Source organism: Talpa europaea (genome assembly GCF_964194135.1).
Source record: "Talpa europaea genome assembly, chromosome: 6".
Lineage (NCBI taxonomy): Eukaryota > Metazoa > Chordata > Mammalia > Eulipotyphla > Talpidae > Talpa > Talpa europaea.
In genome coordinates, this window is record NC_140072.1 from 13,190,093 (window position 1) to 13,217,400 (window position 27,308).

Genomic DNA, 27,308 nt, shown 5'->3' on the forward strand with positions numbered 1-27,308 from the left:
TGGAGCAATTGGCAGCCACTACCACACGAGTTCGATCCCAGGCCAGAGCGCTGACCCACATGGCACAGCAGACCACTCCTGTCTCGCTTGCTGCTCCCCTCAGCAGTGTATTTCAGTAGATCTTCCTGTTCTGCTCCCCACTCTGGTGAATCCTCTCACCACCACCCCCCCCACACCTCTGGCCTGCACCTAGGCTCTTGTATGCATAAATAAATCTTGCAGCCTACACTCCAAGGTATCCCCTCACCAACCCAGGGCACCTCCCCTCTCCTGTGGCTCTGCAGCTAGAAAGTCACTCTCTCCTAGACTATGAGTCAGCTACATCCCTGGCTTCTTTGTGCTCACAGGGCAAGACAGACCCCAAAGCAGAAAAGACCTTGAGATCTAGGACAAGAGGTCAAGAAAAACACCAGGGCCGCCTTTGAGGACTCCCAGGTCACATCTGTCCTTGACCTTCCAAAGTGACCCAGGAGAGCTGCTGGGATGGGTCCTTTGATTGAGATAAAGATAGGAAGCCTAAAATAGCAGGGTCATGAGAAACAAGCCAGGATCTTGGAAATGTTATAAAGGTATGTTGAAAGGAGGAACTCTGGATGAAAGGAAAATATGGTAGATGTCAAGAGCCTAAAAGAAGTGCTGGAGAGGAAGTATCCAGCCTGGTCCAAAAGAGAGGGTGACCTCAAAGAGAGGACACATTTCCTGTTGGCAGGCAGGTGGCAGTGATTCAGTAGCCACCAAGCCTGATGAAAATATCTCTTAGGGACACCTGACTCTCTTAGCCCTGATCCCGTAGTCATCAAGCAAATTCTAATTTTAATTACATTTTCCAGTGACTCTGGTACCAGTAAGCCAGAAAACAGCAGGAGAAGTACTAGGGTTTGTGTGGCAAGGACATGTCCTGTTCTAAATCAGTAGATTTCACATTCTTGTGTCTGTCACTCTCCTGTGTCTCTGAAGAGCAGTTCACCTGACTTTCCAGCCTCTCAGAACTGAGATGAGACACAAGGCCAGGACCCCATCAAAGAGCAGTAACCCATAGGCCCAGGTAGGAACACCTGACTGGTTTTAACTGAAGCCCATCCTCCGTGGCATGCTTGTCATAGAAGCCAGTGCTGACAACATGTGGGAAACATGACATTTACCATCTGAGTCCCTTTACTCAACATCAGAAGCCATCTGTAAGACAATATGCTGGGAATATACTGGAAAGCCAATGCTTACGTATAATGTTTTAGCCACACAAGTATTCCCACTGACCCAAGACCAGGGAGACCTTGTCCAACGAGAGGCTGTGACATCACGGTAGATGTCTGTTCTGATCCTGGCCTCCCCTACCTGTAGATCAAAAGCCTTAGCGTTCTGCGTCTACCTGCTGATTGGCGTGGTGCTCTGGAGCCCTAGTCTCATCATCTAGAGACTGTGTCACACCACGCAGCCTCCTTCTGCCCACCCACCCATGTGCTCTTCCCCAGAGCTGCCCTTGCCCTGCCTCTTAGTCTTTGCTCTCTTTGCTCCTCACTCTTCCCCTGCAACTTCCACAGACCAAAATCCTGCCCATCCTTCTCAGCCCAGTTCAGTGATGATTACTGCAACCAGGAAGTTTACTCTAGACCTGAGCTATCCAATAAGGTAGCCACTGGCTGCCTTAATTTAATAAAAATAACATGAAAATCCAGTTCTTTAATTGACCAGCCACATTCTAAGTGCCAGGAGTCACATGTGGCGGGGGCTACTGTACCGGATGGCACAGATCTTTAGTAGAATATTTCTATCATGGTGGAGAGTTCTAGTAAATGGTGCTGCTGTGCCACCTGAGTCCCTTACTTCCCCCTTCTGCTTAATTACTCTGTTCCCCAGCCCCTTCCTCTGCCTCCCCAGGTCTCCCCATTGCACTTTGTAATCTTCTCTTAGCACCTGCCAATCTCTGCCTGCACTATGGTGATTGCGTACTCATCTTTTTCCTCCACATGATTAAAATTCCCAGAGAGCAAAGACTGGGCCTCATTCAGCTTCATATGGAAGTGGTGGGGACCAAGGCTCCTTGCACATAGTGGTGATTAAAACAGCGTTTGCTGAACTGAATTTAACACTGCCTTTGCAGCCTCGTCTGGAATCCACTGTCCAGGGTCCCCCTGGGAACAGCCACTTCCCGTACCAAAACCCTAATAGATGCTAAGGGGTTCAGGGCTCCCCAAAGAGGCCAGGAATCTTTGTATTCCTATTCCCCTGCAACCCATATGGAGGTTGTGAGCAAATGACCAGGACTGGGCTGCTGGCAGGGAAGCTAAAAATAGCCATGGAGCCAACAGCAAGGAGTTAGCAGGACTTGTTGCTAGGGAGACTGGTCTCAGAGAGAGCCACAAAGCAGGAGAAAGTGTCAGACCTGCGTCTGGAGAGCAGAGGAGATGGTGGGGGGATTCTGAGTTGACAGGGGTCCAAGACTCCTACCTGGAGATGTTCTGCCTTCTGGCAGGTCCTGATTAATGCTCTAAGTGGGGCAACTGTTCCCCCTGCCCCTCAGAAAGCCATCTCCATGGAAACCACCATTACTGGGGTGAAGTACCAGCCCCTGGAAGGGAGGCCTCTGCCTGGAGCTGGTTGTTATGGCAACGCCCCCCCCCCCTTCCTGCCGTTCTCTTGCTCTCCTGTGGGGGAAAGGTGGGGGCCTGGTCTAGGCTAAGCCAGTATGACCAGGAAACACCGGCTTCCTGACAGGAGGATCTGAAGGGGTTCTTCAGAAGCTCCTGGAAGCCAGAAACACCAGTCAGACCTCAGCACAAGCAGAGCTTCCTTTTCTTTCCATGACAGCCTAACAGATCATCTTGCCAGAATCCCAAGCTCACTTGGGTTTAACCAAGAAGGATTTTTAAAAATACAGATTCTTGGGCCCTACCCAGCAGATCAGCAGGTTTGGCGTAAGCCTCAGAAATCTATTAAAGCCGCCCCCCCCCCCAGGTGATTGCGATGCCAGTCAAGCGGAGAAACCACCAGTGGCACTGGCTGCCCTGTTCCGAGTGAGGAAGCTGAGGGCACCCAGAGGGTCAGAGCCAGTCATGAAGATGGTGTGCGGGACGAGGGCAGGCAGGAGCCGCCCTGGCAAGGGCCCTCTGTGCCATGGTCTGAGGTGAGCCACCCCATCTCCTGGGCCTTTCCTTCCTGTTCCCCTTTCTAACCAGAACGTACTATTGTCCGATAAGTAACTATGACTGGAAACTGACAATCCCCGCCGCCAGAGTTGGCAGGAGGGCTGGGCAGTCTGCCTCCCAGGGTGTGCTGAGAAGTGGCAGCCCAGGTAGAAGGCTGGGGCTGAAAGAGAAATCCACCCGCTTTAGGAAGAAAAGTAAGAGGGTCACCATGGTAACTGTGGTGTGCTGGCTGCTGGGGCGCCATGCCATTGCCCCAAACCTGGAGAGGTATTGCTAGGGCAAACATGGGGTAGGGGCCTCCTGACCCCTGTGCCAGTCTGGCTTGAAACCTGTAGGAGGCTGTGCTCTGCCTGGGAGTCAGTCTCTGAACCTGCCGGAAACACTTGGGCCCCAGAGTCCTGAGCATCTGCAGGAGCTGGGCTGGGAGGCGACTGAGGAGGTGAGGACACAGCAGAGGTGGCCCCGGCCCTCCATTACTCACAGCCTTATTGAGTGCCCAGGGCCCAGCATGTGAAGCCACAGCCCTCATTCAAGACAGCGCGCACTCAGACAGTCACTTATGCGGTAGAGAAGCTCCTCCGTGGGCTGAAGGAAACCTGAGGAGGCAGTGATCAGTCAAGGCAGGGCAGACTGGAGGGAGGGTGAGAGGGTGAAACGCACTGGGCAAGCCCCCCAGGGCTTCTCAGATAGGAACGCCACATCAGTTGGGGTGTCAGCAATTGCATGAGCTTCCTGGCAGATGTAGAGGAGGAATGAGAACACACGCGGGGCGCTGCTTGGCACTTGCTGGATGATCATCTGCCCCCATGAATTCTGATCCAGAGTAAAATGCAAGGTCGGGAGCCCCCTTCACAATGACCCCCCCCCATAACTTCATCACTCCCCCGCAGTCCTCACTCCTCCCTGGGGCCCGCATGCTCTCTAGGTGCTCACTTCATTCCCCAAAGGTGCATGTCTGGAAGCTAACTTGCCAGATCTGCCTTCAGCTGCTACCTCTTCCCTCCTTTCCTGTCCTCCCCTACAGCTCTGGGTCTGCACCCCAACAGGCTTCTCCACAAACCCGGCTCCTGACTCTGATCACCTTCGTCCCCAGCAGGGGCTGCTGGGCCTATGTAGCTCCACCTGCAAGTGAGACAGTTCAGGGTCTGGGCAGTGAGTGTGTGGGCTTGGGGGGAGGGGTGATAGCACCAAATATCCCCAGACCTCAGTGCCCCTTACCAGGAAAACCAGCAGGAGCGGGGTGTGAAGTGTCAGGCTGAGCAGGGTATCAGCTGATAAGACCTTAACTAAGTACCTAGTTTCTTTGGGTCTTGGTTTCCTAATCAGTCTAATGGGACACAAATACCTGCTGAGAAACACAAATGAAATCAGAGGGAGTCAGAAGGGCGCACCATGTGACAGGTGGAAAAAACCGTCTGACGAGTTTGCTCGAGGGCATGGGGATGTCCCCTTGCTTTCGAAACCGGACCCGGGGAGAGAAGTGTTAATTTCATACCTAGGCTTAGGTGGGTCAAAAGGGACCAGGTAAACCGGAAGGGCCTGAGCTGCTTTCCCTTCCCTCCCCCATCCCTCTCCAGGCTGCAGGGACCAGAGGGAGGGGCCTCAGGGACCACCATTCAGATTCAAGCCTGCAGACGCTCTCGGGTTTCAGGGTCCAAAGAGAAGACCCAGGAGGAGCCAGCAGATAAGCTTTGCAGCAAACTATTGCTGAAAACAGCAGGGCCACCTACCATCTCCATCCCAAAGGAAAAATCTGAATTCCTCCAAGTCCTTTCCGGTCTTTCCCCCTCCACCCCCTCACGTTTGAAAAGGGTCCCCTAGCTCTCCCTGCCTTAGAGTCCCGGTGTCTTCCTCAGCTCCTTACTCAAGGTCAGAGATTGCCAAGCCAGGCTGGGCCGTACCTCACACCTGCACGCTTTAGAAATGATGGCCGGGGCTTCACTAAAATAGGCACAGTGACTCCAGCACAAAGCAAAACTCCCACGTGACTCTGTGTGGGCAAAGGGCGTGTGTGATCCTCCCGCAAGTGCGTCTTTGGGGCTCACTCTTCTGTGACAAATTTCGTTCACATCAAATCATCCAAAGCTTGGCAGCTCGCAGTTTCATGAACCCCACAACCATCTGAGGGGCTGGCTTGAAAATCACAGCACATTTCTGCCTAAAAAGGCACATTTCTGCGCCCCATTCTAATGGAGAAACACTAAGAAACACTAAATTCGAATAGCATCTTGGGCATGCAACAGAGCGAGTCCAACTCAACTCTTGTTTTTGTTTGTGTTTTGCTGCATGAAAGTTGCCGTCCAAACTGCATCGAGCTCCAAACATACCGGAGACCGAGCTGTTTTGTCCCTGTTTGTGTTTAATCCATCTGAGTTGGAAGCGAGAAGTTGAAATATTTACACTGCCCGCCATTCACCGACTAAAGAAGAATGGGGAGAGTCAGATGGCACCTGTGAAGAGTGGTTATTAAAGAATGGCAAGTCAGAAGGGTGGTGAGATTCCCACACACGCCCAGACACCCGGGCGCAGCCTGCAGGCTCAGGAGAGTGTAAAATCAGAAGTGAGGGGTGGGGGTGGCCACGGGGCCTGACGGGGTAAGAAAGGGCTCTGCAGGCTGCTGGAAACGGGGCCTTGAGTACTACTCTGACTGGTCCCAGAAATTCTTCCAACGCTGCTTCCAGAAGCCTCAGGTCCCGGACTTTTCCTGCCTCCCCCACCCCCACCCCACCTTACTCCCCGCCTCCCCTCCTGCCCGCACTTGCCCTCTACATGAGTGACTCCCAGTCTGGTTCCAGGCCCAGTTTTTGAGCTGCTACTAAACCTCTCCCCACAGACAACCACCCTGCCGGCTTCTCAAAAAGCAACTCGTCCAAAATCTAACTCAGAAATCCTCCCTATTGTGAGACCACCTTCATGAACTTGGGGCAGGCAGAGAACTCTTAGAGATCCTACACTGACCAATGAAAGGAAAGAGGGATCAATTGGACGTCATTACAGTGAAAAACTTCTGCTCATCAAAATGCATCCTTCGGGGCTGCGCTGGTGGCCTAGGGGTTAAGTCAGCGCTGCCACTGCGAAGGCCCCACCTCCACAGCCAGAACTGGACCCCTGGCCAGGAAGCTAACCCATATGGCACAGCAGACCTCTCCTGTCTCCCCCGCTGTGCCCCTCACCAGCGTGTTTCAGTAGATCTCCCCACTGTCTTCGGTGAATTCTCTCACCATCCCCTCGCCCACCCGCACCTCTGGCTGGACCACAGTTCTTCTGTGCAAAAATAAATAAATAAAATTTTAAAAAATGCATCCTTCAGAAAACAGTTCATAGCACCTTGTAAGGCCAAACCTACCATTCCTCCAGGATTCTCGAGCTCAGATAATGATCCCCACCTCAGCCTCCAAACTCCTCTCCCTTCCCACCAATTGGAGACCAGCTTCATCAAGTCTCTCCCTTTACCAGACCCCTCAGTCCAAGTCAAAGGTAATGCCCTCCAATCAGTCCTGCTCCTCAGCTTCCCAGGCTCGGCACCCCGGCAACCCGGCAAGGCAGCCAGGGTTTCCCTCCTAAAATACTCACTGCACAATGGAGCCCAAGTTCCTCACTGTCAAGAGGGAGGTCCTAGTCGATCTGACCATCTTCCTTTGTAGTTTTATCTCTTCTTACATTTCCTCCCCAACCCCCACACCCTAGTTACCAGATCTCTTGCTGTTCCCTAAGTGAAACAGTGGTTTCTTTCCCTTGCAGTCCTTCCTCTCATTTACACCTTTTGGAATTCTCAATATCTCCCTTTCCCAGAATTCCCCAGAAAATCCAAACGAAACTTTCTCACCTCTGTGCTCACCAGACTTGGTGCCAGGAGCACAGACCAAGGCTCCTCCGCTAGACGGTGTGTGCCTCTGGGACAGGACTGTATGCGACTAGTGTCCAGGACAGCACAGTTCCCAGCATTTAGTGACCCCTGAATTCAGATCCATTACCTCCTTCAACTAGTGTACCTGTGAGTCACAGAGAAAGGCCACCCCCTGCTGAACACCCCTGGGGCCTCACTGACAAATGGCCTAGTCTTTAAAGTAAAGCAGAGAGGGGCCTCCCCGGTGGCACAGCGGTTGAGCGCTGGGGTTGCGAAGCTGCCCGCAGCCTCTGCAGCGCGGGTTCGATCCCTGGCTGTTCCCCGGCCACCGGAGGAGGGTCCCACATGGCTCGCAGACCTCTCCTGCTGGGTCCCACATGGCGCGCAGACCTCTCCTGCTGCCCGCTGCTCCCCTCAGCAGTGTACTTCGGTCCTTCTGCCTGCTCTGCTCCCCGCTCTGGCTCTGGTGAATTCTCTTGCCCTCCCGTGCTTCTGACTGTACCCAGTGCTTGTATAAACAAAACAAAACAAACAAACAAATAAATAAATAAAACATGCCTCTATTAAAAACAAAAACAAAAACAAACAAAAAAAAAAGTAAAGCAGAGAGAAGTTCACCATCATATCTTCTCCTATGTTGGCCCCATAGAAAGTGCTATGAGGCTGCTTCTAAAAGTGAACTAAATATGCAAAGGCCCTTGAGGCACTATAGACCCAAACTCCTGGGGCTGGGAGACTTCTTGAAATAACTACAGACCTTAGGGTCCCGCTCTGTGCCCATCCCCCTCTGTGTCTGACAAGCACCTTCCATTCCTGGTGACAAGACAGCTCTCCCCCAGGCCTTCCGGAGCCCTCGGCAGGGCAGCTGGTGTGCCCACGGCCCCTCTGCTCCTGTCCCTGTCACAGCCCTGACTGGGGTGCAGTACACTTTAACCTCTGGGGGAGGTGAGTGTGGGACCCCCAACTTCCCCTTCATGTTCCCTCAGTGTCTCGTGAACACTGGAGCACAGCAGGCGCCCAGACTCACAGGGCACTTGCCCATTAAGGCTCAATAACACTTGAAATAACAGACGAACACTAACACTAACGTGATTAATGAAAAGAAAACTGCCGGTAGGGGCAGGTCCGGGGGTGACCAAAGCCAGGAGCAGGGATGTAACTCCCACGCTTAGGAAATGCCAGCGGCAGACACTGAGTCCTGCTGTGCCCCCTTCTCAGCGAGGACCTCAAGCCCCTCCCTCAAGCCTACACCCCAGCTTCCCGTTCTACCTTTCCAATGCTGGCAAGAGAAGGACAGAGGAGGAAATGCAGACAGTGATGAGGAGGAAGGCAGACAAGACACTAGCACCGGACTAGTGAGCTTTATGGAAAAAAAAAAAAATTGAATCTTTGTAAACATGAACCTGCTATTAGCAAAGGCACCTTTGCCTCCTTCAGGGTTTGCTGTGGACCCTGGGCAAGTTACTACTACCCTCCCCGCCACTTACTTTCTCACGCTAGGAAGTGGGCTGGTTCTAACTGCCATTCTTCTGTGGCCCCAGAATAAGCAAACCCTTCCAGGTGTAAACAGTCCACCCCACCTAAGGGTAAATGGGGAGTCTCTGTGATGACTATTTCGCAGCCTGTTCTGAAGGCCAGCCCTGGACATCATCCCCGAGCAGAGGCTGTCACCACAGCCCCCTTCAAACACGTTCTGTGCTATTCTTTTGGTAAAATACACTTGCCGGCGCCAAATGGCATCACCAGGTGATGCTATTTGTTGAGGCCAGCGTGCCCAAGTTCAGGTTTTTGTTCATTTCTACGTGGTGAATGATGGAGAGAAAGGTCTGTCCGTTCAGAATACCCGAACTACCCACATCCTTTGCTAATAATTTGATTTTATCCTTAATGGTCCACTTTGCTTTGCCCTTTCTCATGTCTCCTGGCAAAGGCCCAGGAGATCACACTTAATTCATTTCCTTATTTCCAAAGCCCCCAGTACAATGCCCCCCTACTCAGTGGGTGCTTAGTGATTGCTTATTAAAGGAATATCGCCCAGCAGGAGAGGACCCTCTGGACATTCCCAGGCTGCTCTTCCCAGGCCGACAGGAAGCACAGTCTGCCAGGCTGCAGGGCTGTAAAGCAAGAGGAAGCGCCATTTGCTCAGCTCACAGAAGCAGCAGCACAAATGGCCAATAACCATATGAAAAGATGTTCAACCTCACTTATCATCTGGGAAATCCAATTAAAATCATAACAAGATACTGGTTTCGCACCCATTAGATTAGCAAAATATTGATGTTGGCAAAGGTGGAAGTCTCCTCATACGCTGTTTACAGGAGCATAAATTGGCGCTGCCTGTTTTGGAGAGCAATTTGGCAGATTTTATTAAATGCAAAATGCACAATCCCTACGATCCAACATCTCTCTTTCTAGGTATCTCAGAGAAGCACAGATGCACAAAGAGGCAGGACACTGCTACAATGCTTAGGCTGCAAAATACCATAAACAACATAATGGCCCACGACAAGAGAGCAGTTCAATAAAATCACGGCCGTCCATATGGTGGAAGGGAACAGTTCGTGCGTGGCTAGGTTGACCAGACTTATTATAAGTGAAAAACCAAGATGTAAAATGAAACTATGGTGTGGTTCCACTTATGTAAAAAAAAGAAAAGGGAGAAAAAAGCAACTGTGAAGTATAGTTATGTATTCACACACACGTAGATGGCTAGAAAAAATCATGTTGTATATACACCAAACTGATAACACCGGGTACCACTTGTAGAGGAATTAAAATCATGGGGGAGAGGTAGATTTGTTTTTTTCCCAGAAATATGTTTGTGTAATACTTAAGCAATTAATATCATTTTAAGAATTATCAAGTTCCTATGCTATGGTAGCCCTGTGTCGGGAGCCTGTGTTACCCTGTTAATGCACACGATGCTAAGATGAGAATTACTTATTCATTCAGCAAACCTTGACCCAGTACCTCCCCGACGCCAGCCCTGGCAGCAGAGATGGCCAGAGTGCTGGCACTGAGCTGGGTAGAGCACAAAACAAACCCTAGTAGGTGTGGCTCTCCAGGACATGAGACCCGCCCAGGCGAGCAGAGCACAGCTGAGTCCAGCATGGTGGGCGACACCAGCACCGTGAAGGTAGGTGATGCGAGCCCACCTCCAGGGGAGTGACAAGTCCACACCTGCACTCATCACCAAAGGCCCTGCCTTTGAGAATGTGAAGACTTTGCTACCTGCCCTGCAGCCTGAGGGGAGGAGAAAGGAGGAGAGAAGATGGATATTTCAGCCACAGATTATTTGTTATCATCAATATTTCTATGTATTAAGCACCTAATTAGTGTAAGGTTAAGTTGCGTCCTCCCTTCAGTTAGAGAGCCCAGAAAAGGTCCAAATTCTAGAACAGCAGGATGTGATTATTTTGCCTTGAAATAATTTAGACTCAGGATGGGGTGAAGCGAGCTGTGACATCATCACACCAGCCTGGCGTCCTAAAACCACAGCCCGGATACTATCTGGGGCCCATGGCCAGAGGGCTGTTAGGCGCTTGCTTGGAACTCCACACCCCACCATCTCAAAGTGGGGGAGGGCCAAGGAAATAACACATGACTGAGAAGCCCTTCCTACACCCAAAGCGCTCCCTCAGGGTTTCTTTTGTTCTGACCATCAGAAAGGGGAGCCGGGACAAGCCCTCCTCCAGGAGAAGGATCTGCCTCCCCTCTGCCTGCTCCCTATCTGGTCCGAGGCCAGTTCTGCTAGGTCAAGGAAGGCTCTCCTTGGCTCAAGCACAGCAGAGGGCCCATATGAGAGTTTGTTCATGATTAAAACGAGTTTAATCCTTGAAAGGATTAGTAAAACGGTGAAGGCAAGAGAGATGGGACAGAGAAGTTATTAGCAGCTCCAACAGGAATTTCACTTCCATCCCAGGGAAGGAGGGAATGTCTTTTTTTCCTCATCCACTTATTTTAAATGTCATTCATTCTGTGCTATTCTAAGTCTTCTTTAAAAAATGTTGGGAGAGGGCCTCCCTGGTGACGCAGGGGGTTAAGCACTGCACTGTGAAGTGGTCCGCAGCCTCTGCAGCACAAGTTTGATCCCTGGCTGGCCAGGGAGCAATCCACATGGCGCAGCAGACCTCTCCTGTCTCGCCCGCTGCTCCCCTCAGCAGTGTATTTCAGTCAGTCTGCCTGTTCTGTTCCCCACTCTGTCTCTGGTGAGTCCTCTCACTCCCCACATCTCTGGCCTGTACCCCAGCTGTTGTATGCATAAATAAATAAATTTTTAAAAATAAATAAATAAATAATGTTGGGAGGAAGTGTTTTTTTTTTGGGGGGGGGGAATCTGGGAGATAGATCATCTTGGATGGACAGAAAAGAGCAGACTTCACTCAATAACTGTGACCTAATTGACAAGGTTGCTCCTGGGAAAAGGAAATGGAATTCAAGGGGGTGTTTTGATGGAAGAAGGCTGGAGAGGGGGTCAGGAGAAGGGGTACGTGCAGATGAGGGCCTGGTGGAAGCCCCACAGCAGGGCATAAAGCCCCCAGGTCCCTCAAACTCCCCATCCACTCTCCTAGCCACACCCCTGCAGCTCTCAGCCCAGCACACACTTGAGAGCCCACATCCTTGTGCCTTGGAATGCCACACACGCTGTGCCCCTCATCCTGCATGCCCTCCGCCCCTTCTCTAACCCCCAGTCTTTAGAAGCTGAGCCACCTTCTGCTGTGGATGACCCCAAGCAGAATTAGTCTCACCCCTCAGGAAGAAGCTCTTCCTGAGGTTCCAGGAACCCTCATCTAATCGTGGATAGCTAGGAATTCTCTGACAGCCTCTTACACAGCACACATTCATGGAAGATTCTGGTAATCAGGTCGTAACAGTGCCCCGCGCAAACTTTTAAAAAGCAGGCTAGGAGAAGATGGCTGGACCTTCAGTGACATGGCCTGGGAAACAGAAGCCCCGTCGTCCAGCAGGCAAGGTAGGAGGGCGGGTAGCAGGATCTAGGCCAGCATGCAAGTGGCAAGGGGATCAAGACTGGTAGAGAGTGGGGCCAGAGACCTGGGGAAGCCACCATACACGGGCAGAGGAGGACGCTGAAGAGATGCAGTTGGAGAAAATGGGGAAGATTTCAGGCCTGGGGAGGCAGTTTCAGAAGAAAGAGTCAAAGACCCGAGAACCCAGCTGAGACAGCGAAAGCAGCTGGATTTCTGTATTCTCAGTAAGCTTGCCCCTGAGAACGCTGGCTGATGTGACTGCTCCACTCTTTAGTCCACGGGAACTTGGGAACCTTGAAAGCTATCCCCACATTCTTGTTACCTGTTCTTAGCCCCTGCCCCCACCCTTTGTCCTCCTGGGATAGCCCAAGGCCCAAGTAGCAGGTCAAATTCTAATGCCCAGCGCATCAATGGCACAAACACTCATATGAAGTCATGGAATTCTGTAGGGACATCTTCAGTGACAGCATACGAATAAGGGACAATTTCACTAGCATGAAATAAATTTTGTTTGTAGGTCTTCACAACTCAAGTCACATGTACCCAAAATATTTTATTATTTTTTAAAGATTTCTTTATGCATACAAGAGCTGGGTTACAGCAGGGGGTGAGAAGATTCACCAGAGACAGAGTGGGGTACAGAACAGGCAGCCTGAATGAAATACGATGCTGAGGGGAGCAGCGGGAAGACAGGAGAGGTCTGCTGCACCAGGTGGGTTCTCCCTGGCTGGCCAGGGGATCGAACTCGTGCTGCAGAGGCTGCGGCAGACCTTTCCTGTAGCGCCCGCTGCTCCCCTCAGCAGTGTATTTCATCAGTCTGCCTGTTCTGTTCCCTGCTCTGTCTCTGGTGAATCCTCTCACCCTCCCGTGCATCTGGCCTGTATCCCGGTTCTTGTATAAATAAATAAATCTTTAAAAAAACAAAACCAAAAACTTAAGGTTGAGAAAACAGCTATCACCTTAATTTTTCCTGCTGAGTTGAGAGAAGGCATCCTCTTGCCCCCGCCCACAAAACTTCCCTTTTATTGCCACTAAGGGCAGGCCTCCATGCTGCTTCTTCATGGGAGCACGGTTTGAGAACCACAAAATTTCTAGAAGTTGTTTTCAGGTCTAAAAAGCATTATGGGGGGACAGGGAGAGGAAGGATTAAGGTCAAAATAAGAGGGGGTGAAATTGTATGGGGAATATAACCAAAATGAAAATGCTTATAGTGCAAAAATGAAAAATGATATAAGAATTATATAAAATAAAATATTAAAAATAATAATAAAATAAAAATCATATGGCGCCTCCCTGGTGGTACAAGAGATTAAGCATCAGCACTATGAAACTATCACAGTCACTGCAGCACGAGTTCAATCCCCCGCCAGGGAGCTGACCCACATGGCACAGCAGACCTTTCCTGTCTTGCCTGCTGCTCCCCTCAGCAGTGTATTTCAGTAGATCCACCTGTTCTGCTCCCTACTCTTTCTCTGGTGAATCCTCTCACTCCCCGCCCTCCTGCACCTCTGGCCTGGACCCCAGCTAGTTCTCGTATGCATAAATAAATAAATCTTTAAAAATAAAATCATTATGACCCTAGAGTGAACAAAGGGAGAGCTGAAACAGCATCACACACAATGAGGGGTTAAAAGCGAAGCCCCAAGAGCAGGACCACTGAACAGATGGAGAGAATAGGCCAGCTCTTGAATTTCCATCCCAAAGATCACACTTAATGCTTAGGGTCAAGTACCTCGCTTCCCCAAATCCTGGACAGGCAACCCCCAGCCCAGGCTCTTCTAGGAGAGTCATTTCTGCCTGCCTAGATCCCCAAGGAACTGGAAACAGTGGAGTAGCCAAGCCCGTGCCTTGTTTTGAACTTTCTCTAGTCCCCAGAGCAAACTCTCACCCCACTGGCTTCCTTTGTAGGCCTGGGGTGAAGACCAGCCAGAGCCAAGCCCCACTGGAGCGCCCCAGGGCATTTCCGCTCCTTTCCTGGTCAACAGCTTCTCTACTAATCCTACATACACAACAACAGCCCAACCCATCACTGTGGTGCACTGTTTTCTGCCCAGCCTGGTCTTTCAGTCTCCATCAGCTCGAGACAACAGAGGTAAACTGGGTGGGATGAGCTGCCCCAAGTCCTATTTGAACAGGTGGACTGAATCATGGACTGGGGAGCCCTGTTCAAGCAGTTTGGCCCACCATGAGGCGCATCACAGCAAAAAGCGTCAGACCCTCACAAACGATTATCTCATGAGCTCCTGGGGGGACAAGGCCCAGGGCTCACATGCGGTCAGTCTGTAACCCAACTGCGCATGCCCAGAACAAGCTCTGACACTGCCACCCCCATCTCACCCCTATGTGGTGGACTTACCCTTTAAACATCTCCACCTAGTCCCTTTGATGAGCCAGGCTAAATTCTCCTTTTCAGCATTGGTTTCTGGTGCATGAGTCTCTAACAAAGCCTTCATTCAACTACACCTAGCACTCTCAGTGAGTTCTTCCCCTAGAGGCAGAGAACCCACTCTTTGGGGTCCGCCATAACAGCTCCACTCCACTCCTCATTGCTGAAGCACTCCACGACCTTCCATCCACCGGCCCTCACCAATCCCATGGAATCTGCCATCTCTGTCTCCACTGCTGTCCTGTTAATCCTCAGCAAATCATTTCTCTACATAAAATGGATTCCCAGTATACGCAGGATGAAGCCAGCTTTTGACCAGGACCTACATGGCCTGGACAATCAGACCCTTCTTCCCTGCAAGACCCTTTTGGCTTCACTTTCTTGCTCTTTTCACCCTGGGCACACTGATATTGCCTTGTTTGTGCGGTTTTCCCTGCATTCTCCCAGATCCCACTTTTCACAGAGCCAGTTCTTCTATTCCTTTAGGTCTTAATGCTGCCACCTCCAAGAAGCCTCTCCTGACTACCTCACATAAAGCAGGCCTCGCTAGCCTCTATTTCAGCCTCGGTTTGCTTGTTTTCTGCTGGGCTCTCCCATCAGAATGCCAACTCCATGAGGGCAGGAATTAAACAAGCAGAGCCTAATATTCTGCCTGGTACAAGGTATGTGTTCAGTAGACATTTGTTGAAAGAACAAAAGAACCACTCACTGCCTAGGGATTAAGCAGTCCCCTATAAGTGTGAGAAGTAAACCTGAAGAGGAAACTGAGGCTCAACCAGGGCCTGACAACAGCCCCAGAGGGTGGCTGAAGCTAACATTTGGTTTTCTAGTTCTGTAGGATGGGCTGGGCCCAGGCCAGAAGGCACCTCACCTCCCTTTTCCAGCGTGCCAGCCATTCGTCCCGCTTGCGCTTGCTGATGTAGTAGGGGTCCCCCGCCTGGAAGGTGAGTCGCTGCATGGGCCGCTGCCGGAGGCTGGACTCCCAGCCCTGGCCACCCCGCAGCCGGCCCCGGGAGCCCTAGGACAGAGAGATGACAGCATTCAGACGGGCACCGAGAGCGTCCTCCTGAGGGGAGGCTGAGCACTGACCTCCAGCACAAGGCAGGCACTCTGGCCAGGGTGCCACCCCTGTGAGTGCCGGGTAAGCCCCTGTCTGGGTGGCAGGCAGTAAGGGACAGCCTGGGGGCACATGGACACAACCATGAGGGGAGGTGCTGGCTCTGGGGGGGGCTGGCTTGCTGGGGATCTCCAACCTTCACCCCCAATTCTCCTCCTCACAGGGACCCCCTCAGCTTCCCCCACATACTCCCCACACAGTCACAGTTCAGAGTGGGGCTTTCTTCTACAATCAGGATCCACAGAGCCCCGGGGGGTGAGGAAAACACTTGCCTCCATTTTCATGGACTCGATGTTGGTCTCCTTCTGCTCTTTGCCTGGAGAGGGAAGAACAAAGGGACTGTCTTAAGGGAGTGGCTGAGAGGCCCCACCCTGTGCCTGGGGGCCCTGTCGCCAAGGTGGGGCCCCTCTAATACTGAGCTGTGCATGTGTGAACCCTGATGGCCCGCCATGTGCCTGGCTCTGTGCTGGCACTGAGGACTCGGGGCAAACCAGAGCAGAGAAGACTGGAGCAGGGCTGGAGGCCCAAATCCAAAGGAAAAAAGAGATATCAGGGCTGTGGGTTTTGGTCATTGACTCTGTCTCAGGCACACAGAGGGGACCCCAAAAAACCCCACCTGGCTCCTCCCCTTCCCAGAGGAGGGGTCAGCCTGCACAGCCTTCCTGGCTCTGACACACCTGAGCTCTTGCTTTGGTTTCACCTGTCTCTGTGCCCTCTATGACCCCTTCTGGTCCATTGCCACAAGGCAGATCATCCTTACACCACTGCTAGGTGATGGTGAACATCAAGTGCCTAGGGCAGGGCGTGCATATAGTAGGGGCTCAATAAATGTCAGTTTTGTCCCCTCTGGTTAAGATAGCATTCCTGTGCCTCTTCCCCTGGCCTCCCTGCAGCTCCTTAACTGGGCCCTGGATCCTGAAAGGGAAGGCTTCCCTGGGAGCAGCAGCCCTGGGGCACTGTCCATAAAAGGGTTCTCCTCTCCTGTCCTTCCTGCCAAGCAAGGGGGCAGCAGCACTCCTTCAGAATGCCCCTGTGTGCCCACCCTGGTCCTTCGGGGCTCTTGCCAGGCCCAGCACCCACAGTTGCTCCCTGGCGGTAGGATTGGGTTCATTATGCCTTCCTGAGCTTCCTGCTGGAGGGAGGGGGGAGTCCTCCTACTGGGCCTCTGAACTCCTCGCTCTGAAGCCAAGTGCACTGGGCCCAAAGCAGGAAGGTCACTTAGGTTGCCTCTTGACAGCTGGGGGTGGGGGGGTGAGAGGTGGGGGTGGGAACAAAGAACCAAAAACGGAAAAAACAGCCCCTACTGCATCTCCTGGCTGTGAAGCGGAAACCAGACAGTACTGAAGGCCTCTGAATCCTCAGCCCCCAGAGGGATGTTTCTTTCCTGCTCTCACCTAACAAGACTAGGGGTTCTTCACTGCCTCTGCCCCAGGGGGCCAGGGCTCCGCTGGGTGACAGTGACACCCCCAGCACTGGGGGCAGGGGAGGCAAGGCCAGCACCGACAGGGAAGCCCTGGGGAAGGGGCTGGATGTAAAGATACCGGGTAGGCTTGGGGTGCAGTGCCAGCTGCTGCCGAGGGAACGCAGGAGGAAGCGCCAGTGTCTGTAGCGAGAGCTTGAGCGTGTATCCAGCGAAGGTCTTTTAAGATATGTCCTGCCGGACTGTCTCTCCCTCCACGCTTCCTTTAGGCCCTCTCTGTTCACCACAGCCCCAGACTTTTTCTCAGGCCTTGCAGAGAGGGGTTCTCTAGCGCCTCTCTAGGTCCCTCTCCTCTCCACCAGCGCGGTCCGCCCATGGAGGCTTTGGGCTACCAGAAGGGGGCGCCCAGGGGTTCTTTGAACCTCAAACGGCTTGTGGGGGGGGGGCCCTCCATGTCCTTTGATTTATGGGAGATCAGTTATTGATTACAGTGACAGAAAATCAGGGCCAAAGCATTGTGGAGGTGACGGGGTACTCATTCAGCCCCTAGATCTTGCCCATGGGGAGACTGAGGCCTCAGGGGAATGGAGTGATTTACCACCAGAGCCAAAGTCAGATTTCAGGGTCCCTGACTCCCAAGCCAGCTGGCTTGATGCTGCACCACCTTGATGGTTTCCCCCTCTCTATGCCTCACACTCCCACCCCCAAACAGAATGACTTTCCTGTATGCCATTTCCAACTGCCTTCTCTCTGGAAATTTTTCCCTGACAGGCTGGGTATGCCCTCTTGAAGGATACCACACGTAGCCTTTCCAGCCTGGTAAGCAGAACAACAAACTGGGCTCTGAATGCTGCACTTGACCCGGGTCAAGGAGGGTCGGCTGCTCTCTCGACACACCACAGCCTTTCTGCTTCTGGCCAGACACAGGGCCACAGGCAGGGCCAGATGGCTGTGTGCCTTCCAGGGAGGCCCTGGAGGCTCCACATGCCCCTTGGGCATCTGAGGTCCCGGGGGCAGGAGAAGCAGGTGCTCAGAACACTCACCTGTTGGTCTGGGACCATAGTCAGTCAGGGGCTACCTCAAGTTCCCCTTAATGAACCCAAACCTCAAAATCTCAATGACAGGGTGAGGACAGGATTGCCTCAGGGCAGTCACTAACCTATTCTGGATGCTCAATCTGAGCAGGAGGAACACAGTGCTGACCGCAAGCGGGTCCTTTGCCAGGTGTGTACAGTTTCATGTAGTACAACTGGGTTGTGACACACTAGTGGTATAATCGTGGGTGAGCAACTTCTCCAAACCCTCAGGGTCCCCATCCCAGAAATGAGATGAGTCTTCCTCCCATGATCATAAGGACAGGATGAGGACTTACATAAGAGAGGGCTCCTCTAACTTTGATATGCTTAGAAATCAGGAGGATCTCTTTAAAATGTAGATTCTGAAGCAGCAGGTCTAGAGTGAGGCCTGAGAGTCTGCATTTCCAATTTCCCAGGTGAACCTGCGGGTCTGAGGACTACTGTGAGGCGCAGGGACACAGCGCGCTCAACACACTAATACTCTGTGAGAGAAGCTACATGGCCACGTGGCATGTGGCATCAGGTGGGTGAGTGCGAGCAGTCCTAAGTCGACCACCTGTCTGTCCAGCTGGCCCGTGTCCTTACTGCTCCCATCACCCTGCTCCCCGTCTTTCCCCTTGCTGGGACTCCCATGGGCACCAGGGCTGCACCCGGGCCACAGCCATGCTGCCTCACAGTCTTCTGTTTTTCCTGTATGGTTCCAGGAAAGATCAAGGGGGCCCCTAAAAAGAAACCTGAATGAGGGGAACTGAAAGGAGACCACGGCCAAGTCACTTCCTCCCTGGGGCCTTAGTCTCCTTCCGCCTTGGAACCAGGCAGCTGAGTACGCGTTCTATGTGGCGGTTTGCCCAGCCTCCAACAGGCCACTGCCCACCTCGCTAGGTCACGCCTCGCCAGTCTCAGCATCCGGGCAATTCACAGTGGCCTTCAGGCGTCCCCACCAGCTCCGATCCCTGCCAGCATTTCCACTTCCTGGCCAGCTGCGACCACACAGGAGTGCTCCCAGGAGCTGGAGACCAAGGAGGCTGGAAGCCTTAGTGCCACGCTCAGCACCAAGATTCTGAGGAGGGGCCAAGCAGTGCGTGACAGTCCCAAACCCTCTTTCCCCTTGAGCCCCTGGCATTCCATCCCACTCCTTCTCTGCTACTGCCTTGCTCACTGCAGCCACCCTCCTCCACGTCTGCAGCAGTCTCCCAAGCGCTCAGCTGCTCCCCAGCCCTCCACTCCATTCCGGGATCCAGATGGCAAAGTGATCTTTGCAAAACACAAAGCAGAGGGCAGCCTTGAAAGTCTGCTCTGGCCCCGATTGCTCTGCCCTTGACCTGTGTCCTTTCCCTTCCTCCCTGCATGCCTGTCTAGGCCCTGGGAGCCCTGATACCTGTTTTCACCACCAGCCTGCAGCACCCCTCGCCTGGTAAATGCTGGCCCATCCTGCAGCTCGGGCATGACAGCCCCGCACAGCTTGGGTTCCAGTATTATAGTCCCCCATGGAGCCATGTTTGTTTTCCCTGAGAGAACTTATCTCCATGTGTAATCACATGCTTTTAAGTATGGGTTTCTCATCAATGTCTGTCTCTCCAGCTGATGGTGAGGTCCTGGAGGGCAAGACCCAGATTCCTGCTCATGATGGTTTCCCCAGGCCCTGGCACATGGGTGTCTCATGAACACCTGCTGACTGACTGAAAAGGGAGCTTCTGAGAACTAGCAGAAATGGAGACAGGGAAATCGCAAACTGCAAGCAAAGCCCACAGGTTTAAGAGCAGCCTTGGAGCTATGGCTCTGTCACACCAGGCAAGAGGGACTGCCCGGCCCCGGGCGGCAGCTGGGTGCCGATGGTAGGATCCCAGGAGCTGGGAGTCAGCCGACATGGGCTGGTGGAGAGCAGCTGGAAGGGCAGGAAGGGCTGGCAGGGCCCCAGGTTCTGCATTCACACACTTGGCCTTTTTCAACATCTCCCCGCCTGTGGCTCCACTCCAGCCCTTGAACCCGCCCAGCAAGGGTCAGGACACATCCCCAGAGATGCTGTGGGGAAAACTGGGGAGCCTGTTACTTACAGGCTTACAGACTTGCGGTCCCCGACCAAGTCACCTCATCTCATTAACTCTCCATTTCCACCCCCTTCTTAAAGTGGGGTAATAATACCTCTCAAAGAGGACTGTTTGAGGGAGTAACTGAAACAACTAATGCAAAATACATCAGAACAGGCTTTACACCTAGTGGGAGCATCGTTTACTTGGATGATAAATGAAGGAAAGGTATTTTAAAATACATTTGAAAAGCTCTTTTCTGGAGATGCTGTCGATACATGCATAGTTTGGATCCGTGCACAATAAGTTACTCCAATTAATCAATTTACTCATCCTATCATACACACTTGGAAGGAAGACTTTCTGAAATTAAAATGCACATATGCAAAACAACCTGGCAGGGCCCTAGGAGGACCAAATGTGATAATGTATGAGAAAGCACTTTGTAAACTGCGAAGCCCTGTACAAATGCTAGTTGTCCTCATTACTAACATGTTTACAGCTCGGTTGGCCCTGAAATCGCTGGCTTAACCTGAAAGAGAAAAACGGGCAACGTTCCAGGACTCTGGGGCTAGGCCAGAAAGTCCCCGGAGGAAGAGGCCTGGGCTGGGCCACTCCTGCCTACCCCTCCTGCACCCCCACTCTGTCACTACCAGATTTTCCGCAGTCAGCTGCACTGTGCTAGGCTGAGGACATCTGCACCGCAGAAGGCCAACAGGGCATTTAGGGCTCACATGGGCATCTGGCGCCCTGCAGCACCCCAGGGGCTGTAAACACAGATATCCTTAGCAGCCACTTATGAAGGAGTAAGCAGGCTGGAGGAGGATGGTAGGAACTAAGGGAAACTAAGGCACACAATCAGCCTACCAGAGAGGGGCAGGGCTGGGTTTGGAGGGTGGCAGCCATCACCCCATTAGAGCAACTCCTGGCATTCTACAAACATGCTGTTGCCAGAGCTAGCCTCCCCCGCTTCCCCCAGGAGAAGCCCAAACTCTACAGATTTGTACAGATTTGTATGCGAAATTTCTTGATTTTTAAATATAGCTAACTATTTTTTTCAAATGTTCAAAACACCATGTGGGTCAAGTAAAATGTGTCATGTGCGAGCTGCATCCAGCCAATGGCCTCCAGGGCACAGCCTCGGAGCTCCCATGCCCAACTGAGGCCTCGTGGGGCCTCCTAGGTCTCAAGTCTCTAACACTTAGGAGAATCCCGGCGAGCCCAGAAGAGGCTGCCCCTGGTGCCAGGGACTCACCCTCTTCTGCAGGGGCTCCTCGGCCATCCTTGGGGGTGCAGCAGCCATTCTCCACTGCTCTGGAAGCTTCAGGCGGGGTCTCAGCTGCACCCTCTCCCTCTGCAGGGGCCCCGCCCTTCTGCCCCCCAGCGGGGCTCCCCTCTTCCGGCTGGGGCTCACTTCGCTTTTCCAAGTCCCCGTTGGGTAACAGCTCTGAAGGGCCTGAGTCCTGGGCCATGGACGGGGACTTGGAGGTCACCACAGGGTCCTTCGGTGTGTCACTGCTTTCCACCTGGAATGCAAAAGAAAGGTATTTCAGGGGAAGCTCAGATCTTGGCCTCTTTTGGGTCACTGACACCCCTGAAATTCTGGTGGAAGCTATATATTACACTCCTCTGTCCAGATAAACATTCATGCAGGCAAAAACCCTCCTAATGTTGCTCTTTGTTTCGAGATACATGAGTCTGGCCTCCTGAAGTCAAGGAGGGTGTGGAGTCCAGATTTTCAAAGAGAAGCACCCAAGTCGGTCTGCTTCTACTGCCCACCCCACCTCACCCTACTCCCACTCACTAAGGTGGTACAGGGCTTCCAAGCCTTCTTTGCTCTTAAGATATCCCTCCTTCAAATCAAGACCCCACCTCAGAAGATTCTAGACCAATTCTAGGCCAACCAGACCAATTCTGCTAATCCCAGCTAATCTGACTTGGGCTATCAGAGCCCACCCACCTCCTCTCTGAGTCTCTCAAGGCCCAGACTCAGTGACTGGCTGCCTGGTGGTGGGGGCTGGGGGCAAGGGTTGGAAGGGACCTCCCAAAGTAGTATCCCTCTGGGTCCCACTACCTAGCAGCCCTGGCCCCCTCAGGAGAGCTATGGCCCTGACAAGCAATTATCAGTTTCTGCAGCAAACCCTCCAAAAGGAAATGTAGGCTTTGTCCCCAAGAGTCTAAGAGCTGGCTTTGCGACATACCTAAGCGTCACTGCACAGTGGGCAAAGCGCCTTTTCACTCATTACCCCTTTAGGTCCTCTTGAACTTTCTGGAAAGGTTCTCAGAGAGTTTTGTGATTTGCTCAAGGTCACACACTCTTTGAGGACAGAGCAAGCACAGGGCAGCCTGAGAGAGCCCCTTGCTCGTGCCATTCAGGGGCAAGTAGGCCAGGACCTCTCAAAGGAGATGGAGGCGTCCACTTGGGGCAGGAGAGGCAACTGCGCCCTGTGCTCAATGCCCAGCAATGCCCACAGGCACCAGGCTGCCCTCAACCACCCTGCATGCCACTCCATCTGCAGGTGCCCCTCTAGAGGAGGGCAGGGAGGTGTCAGCTCAGTAAACACGCTGGCCGCAACATCAGGTAAGGCCGTGCCTTGGTTTCCCGGCTGTCAGACGTGATGGCTAGAGCAATGGAGGTGTCTGGTCGTCGTTTTGTCTACATATAAAAGCCAGACACATGTTATAAAAATTTAAGCCACATACCAGTGAACACTATTCAAAGGTTAAAAGCTCCTATTTCAATCTCCTACCTCCAATCTCCCCCTCACAAGGGAGGGATTAATTATTAACTATTATTAATTGTGTGGAGAGCATGCATCTTCTCCAGACTTTGTTCTATGCATCTGCAACTATGTGTAAGTTATATGTCTATACATATGTATTCACACACATACACACTCACATACACGCACCCATATACAGATTCAGATTTTTTCCCCTAAGAGTCTCATACTCCTCATCCTGTTCTGCAACTTGCTTTTTCACTTACCAAGCACAGAGCCACCTCTCCATGCCAGGGCATATGGCGCTGCCTCGTTCTACTTCACAGCTACACAACAGTCTATCGATTGGATGTGCCATAATTTATTCCAACAGTTGGTGGGTCTTTGGACTGATCTGCTCTTTGCTGCAACAACCCCCTTGTATGCACAGCTCTGTGCACCTGTGGATTTCTGCAGGCCAGGGCCCCAAAAGTGGATAGGCTGGGGTAGAGAGCCTGCCATCTAGCTGTGAGTAGATGCTGCCAAGCCCCCTGCAAAAAGCCGCAGTGCTCAAGGGCACACCAACATCTGAGAGAGTTCTGGTTTCCCCAGGACCTCAACTCGAAGCTTGCTCTTGTCTGGTGAGGAACTCCCAGAAATGGCAAATAGGGACAGGACCTTAGAGAAAAATAATAAAAACAACACCCAGAAGGAAACTAGCATCCTCCCTGAGTGAGGCTCCAGGCATATGGAGCAGCCTGGGGGCGAGCAGAGGCAACTCCAGCTGCCTTGCCAAGCTGTTCTTCCTGCAGCCTTGGGTGGCCTGGGCAGCCCCCTTCCACGAGAAGCTCCCTCTAGAGTGTGAGGGGGCGCTGTAGCAAGAGGAAGAGGTCCTGAAGGAAGAGAGCGATCTCCCCAAGACGCAGGCGCAGAGAGCAGAAGCTGGCAGGGCTGGGAGAAGCACAGGTGGCTCAGGGAGGCCCTCAGCCTCACCCGTGTGTCAGGACCACACACTTCGACCAGGCCTCAGACAGTCTTTTTCAAAAACCTCCTTGCTCAAGCCAAGGGGGCTCCTCCCCAGTGTAGATCCTCTCACCCCTCAAGGTTCAGTCACATGCTGAGAAAGCCAGCCCAGGCAGCCAGGGGAGCGGAGCATGCCCATCCTCAGGTCACACTGTGCCAGGCACCATGGACCCCAACCTGGCACTCTGACAGAGGTTGCTGAGGGAGTCCAGCAAGCCAACTTGGGCTGAGGACTCTAGATCAGAGCCACCTCTTCCAGGGCCATGTCCTTTCCCTTATCACTCACTGCCCCACAGACACCCCAGAGAGGTGCTGAGACAACTTTGATGTCACTCACTTCCTGCTGGGGACCAGATGGCCTCCTCGCAACCTGGGACGCACTTCCTGTTGACTGCCAGCTCCAGAGCACAGAGACCCAGGAGCACCTACCTGGAGACCCCACCTAGCCCCAGGATCCCGACCACGCCCATCAAGCACCCTGTCCAGACCTGCCCTGAAAGACCCCACCTGCGGCATAACAACACACCCGTCCCCCAAGAGGTGGTGGACGTGCCCTCTGCACAACTAAGGCCCAGGGTTAACTCAGGGGCTGAAATGCCCCTGATCTCACCTTTCCCATGCCAGGCCAGCCTCCACTGCCTGCCCTCTGGTCCTGCATGAGACCAGGCCAACTGGTGCTCTGGGACTGGGGAGCTAATGACTTCTGCCATCATCAATTCTTTTTTTTTTTTTTAAGATTTATTTATTTATTTGTTTGTTTGTTTATTTATTTATTTACATAAGCACTGGGTACAGTCAGAAGCACGGGAGGGTGAGAGAATTCGCCAGAGCCAGAGCGGGGAGCAGAGCAGGCAGAAGGACCGAAGTACACTGCTGAGGGGAGCAGCGGGCGGCAGGAGAGGTCTGCGCGCCATGTGGGACCCTCCTCTGGTGGCCGGGGAGCAGCCGGGGATCGAACCGGCGCCGCAGAGGCTGCGGGCAGCTTCGCAACCCAGCGCTCAACCGCCGCGCCACCGGGGAGGCCCCATCATCAATTCTTGATCAACGTGGTCCATCAAGAACGTCCTCTCCTACCCGCCCTGCGCTAGAAGGTAACCCCACTGGCTGTCTCTCTGGGGTCCTGGGTACCACGGCAGGTCAAATCCACCTGAGGAAAGCACCTAGAGAAAGGAAGGAGGCCCAAAGACGAACAGCTGAAGTGACTACCCACATCTCTGGGAAGAGCTGGGTGCTCCCTAAGAGCACAAGGTGCTCCAGGTGAGAGAGCAGCAGATACCACATCTGGAGGCTCCTGGGCCCCTGCACCCCCTCCTTTCACCCCTCCCCCCTTTCACCATTAAAAAGGCAGACTCAGGCGAGTAGGGCCCTGGCAAGGGCTCAATATTCACAATTAATTCCCCAACGCCCGAGATTAGGTAAAGAGAACATGTCACTCATAGGCTTAGGGGGAATTTCAACTTTATTGCATGTCAGATGTAACTGCGGAAAATTCTGGTTTTGTCGCTTTTACTCTTACAGTAGGTTGCCTTGAAGGAAGACAGAGAAGGCCCAGGAGACCCCTATTCTTCTCATGACCTGGGTGGGGAGGGAGGGGGAGCGGCAGAAGCCCCCAGCCCCTATAGAAGGCACCACCAGCCGCTGGAGGTGACAGTTTCACTTCCTCTGCTTCTCACCTGTGGCTGGGGGGAAGGGGTGGGACGTGCGCAGAATGGAGCCTGCGGTGGTGGGCGCCCCTCCAGTCTCCCCCCTTTAGTGGGGGGCCGGGAGGGGGTGAACTGGGGCATAATACCAGAGTAAAACTTGACCCTATCAATCCCGAGCACCTACTTCCCCCACCCCAAATGGGGTCTCCTCACCCTGCTCCTCAGAATTTGCTGACCTTTGCCTTCTTTCCTTGCAAAACTCGTCCACCCCCACTCTGCCTCCAGATTCTGGGGGGTTTGGAAGCCCAGCTCCTCCAAGGAGCAGCTTATTCCAAGTGGGAGGAGGTAGGGATCCTCACCCTGGACGATTTTGCCCCCAGAGGACATCTGGCCGTGTGTCTGGGACACGCTTGGTTGCCGCGTGGTATGGGGGAGGGGGTTATGTGGGTGAGGCGAGGGTGTTGCTGAACATCCTACAAGATGCAGAATGGCCCCACCAGCAAGAACCTGCGGCCCCAAATGTCAACAGCGCTGTTGAAAGGCCGTGGGCTGCGGGTGGGGGCTCTGACCAGGGCCTGTCCTTTTGCTAAGGACCATATTTCTACAATTAAAAAAAACATGTAAAATACACATAACGTAAAACATAGTGGCTTAACCACTTTCAAGTGTGTAATTCAGTGGCGTTGGGTGTACTCACGAGGCCGTGCAAACATCACCACCACAGTGTCATCTCCCAGAGTCACGCTCTACCCATGAAACTCAAACTGCCCCTCCCCAACCCCCAGCCCCAGGTAACCCCTATTCTAATTCTGTCTTCTAAGGATCTGCCAACCTGTCTCTCTCTCCCTCTGACACACTTGTGCGCACCCACACAAGCCTGGAAGGGATTCGAGCTGGGCCCTGGTCCTGGGACCCTCAGCTTTACCCCCACACCCAGTTCCCAGGCCCCTGTGTCTCGGCGGTGTGCTGGTCCCAGCTGGCTTGCAGGAGTGGGGTGAAGTCCTCTCTGGCATGCATCGCATCCTCCAGCCCACGGTACCCACAAATATTTACTTTCATGTCCTGTCTCACTACGGCACTCCTCACCCTGTACCTAATGATTTGTTCACTGGTGTCGCCCTCCAGGACTGTGAGCTTGGCCTTATCTATTTTTATTTCTCTTCCTTCCAACCGCTCCACCTCCAGCTCTCTAGTACCAAGCACAGGATCTGGCATAAATATGCCTATAAAATTAACAAATCTAATTATCACAATTATTCTAATGAGTAATGTTACACTCACTTCTCCAGGAAAAAGGCCCCAGGCATGCCTCAGGTCACACACCTTTCAAGTGGTAAAGGTTCCAGAATGACCCAGGTAGAATGGGAGGCAATGGAAAGCAGGCTCCCCCTCTGGGTTGAATCTCTGGAAAGCCCAACCTCAAATCCCCTGGGCTCCAAGAGAGAGAAGGAGGCTGGAGGCTTTGATGTGTTTAAGCAGGGCCAGGGAAAGGCTGCAGTAGGCTGGGGGTGTGTGTGGGGGGTGTGTGTGTGTGTGTGTGTGTGTGTGTGTGTGTGCGCGCTCCCCTGGTAGCAACCCCCCTCGCCCACCAAAAGCCAGAGGAGAAACAAGAAGGAATCTTCTGCAGTGAACCCACTGGGTCCAAAGCCAGCCCTCCAGCCCCCACGCTATCACCTGTCCCCTCGCCCCCCCCCCCCCCCCCCCCCCCCGCACCTTTGCTCCAGTCGGGACCAGACAGCAGAACTTCACCCTGGCTTCTCAGAGGTGAGGCCTTGTCTCCCCAGGTGGGGCAGTATTCAGGTTCCAAACAGGGCAATCACTTTTGAGAATTCTTTTATTATGTTTTCACACACATAATAAAAACCTGGCAAAGGTGAGGGAAACAAACCTAGAGAGATGAGGCCCAGGCATCTGCGGGTGCAGGAGCCCATGA

General features: G+C 53.0%; 1 protein-coding gene across 1 annotated transcript in view; it reads right to left on the bottom strand.

Annotated features, from left to right (window-relative positions):
• The window catches only part of DNMT3A (DNA methyltransferase 3 alpha), a gene marked incomplete at both ends in the record, with an annotated part of 66,554 nt that overhangs the window by 18,659 nt on the left and 20,587 nt on the right, over positions 1–27,308 (bottom strand). The window contains 3 exons of the mRNA XM_084235643.1: positions 15,239–15,385; positions 15,757–15,800; positions 21,263–21,533. Of these exons, the coding sequence (XP_084091769.1) occupies positions 15,239–15,385; positions 15,757–15,800; positions 21,263–21,533 (462 nt within the window). The remainder of the gene's footprint in view (positions 1–15,238; positions 15,386–15,756; positions 15,801–21,262; positions 21,534–27,308) is intronic.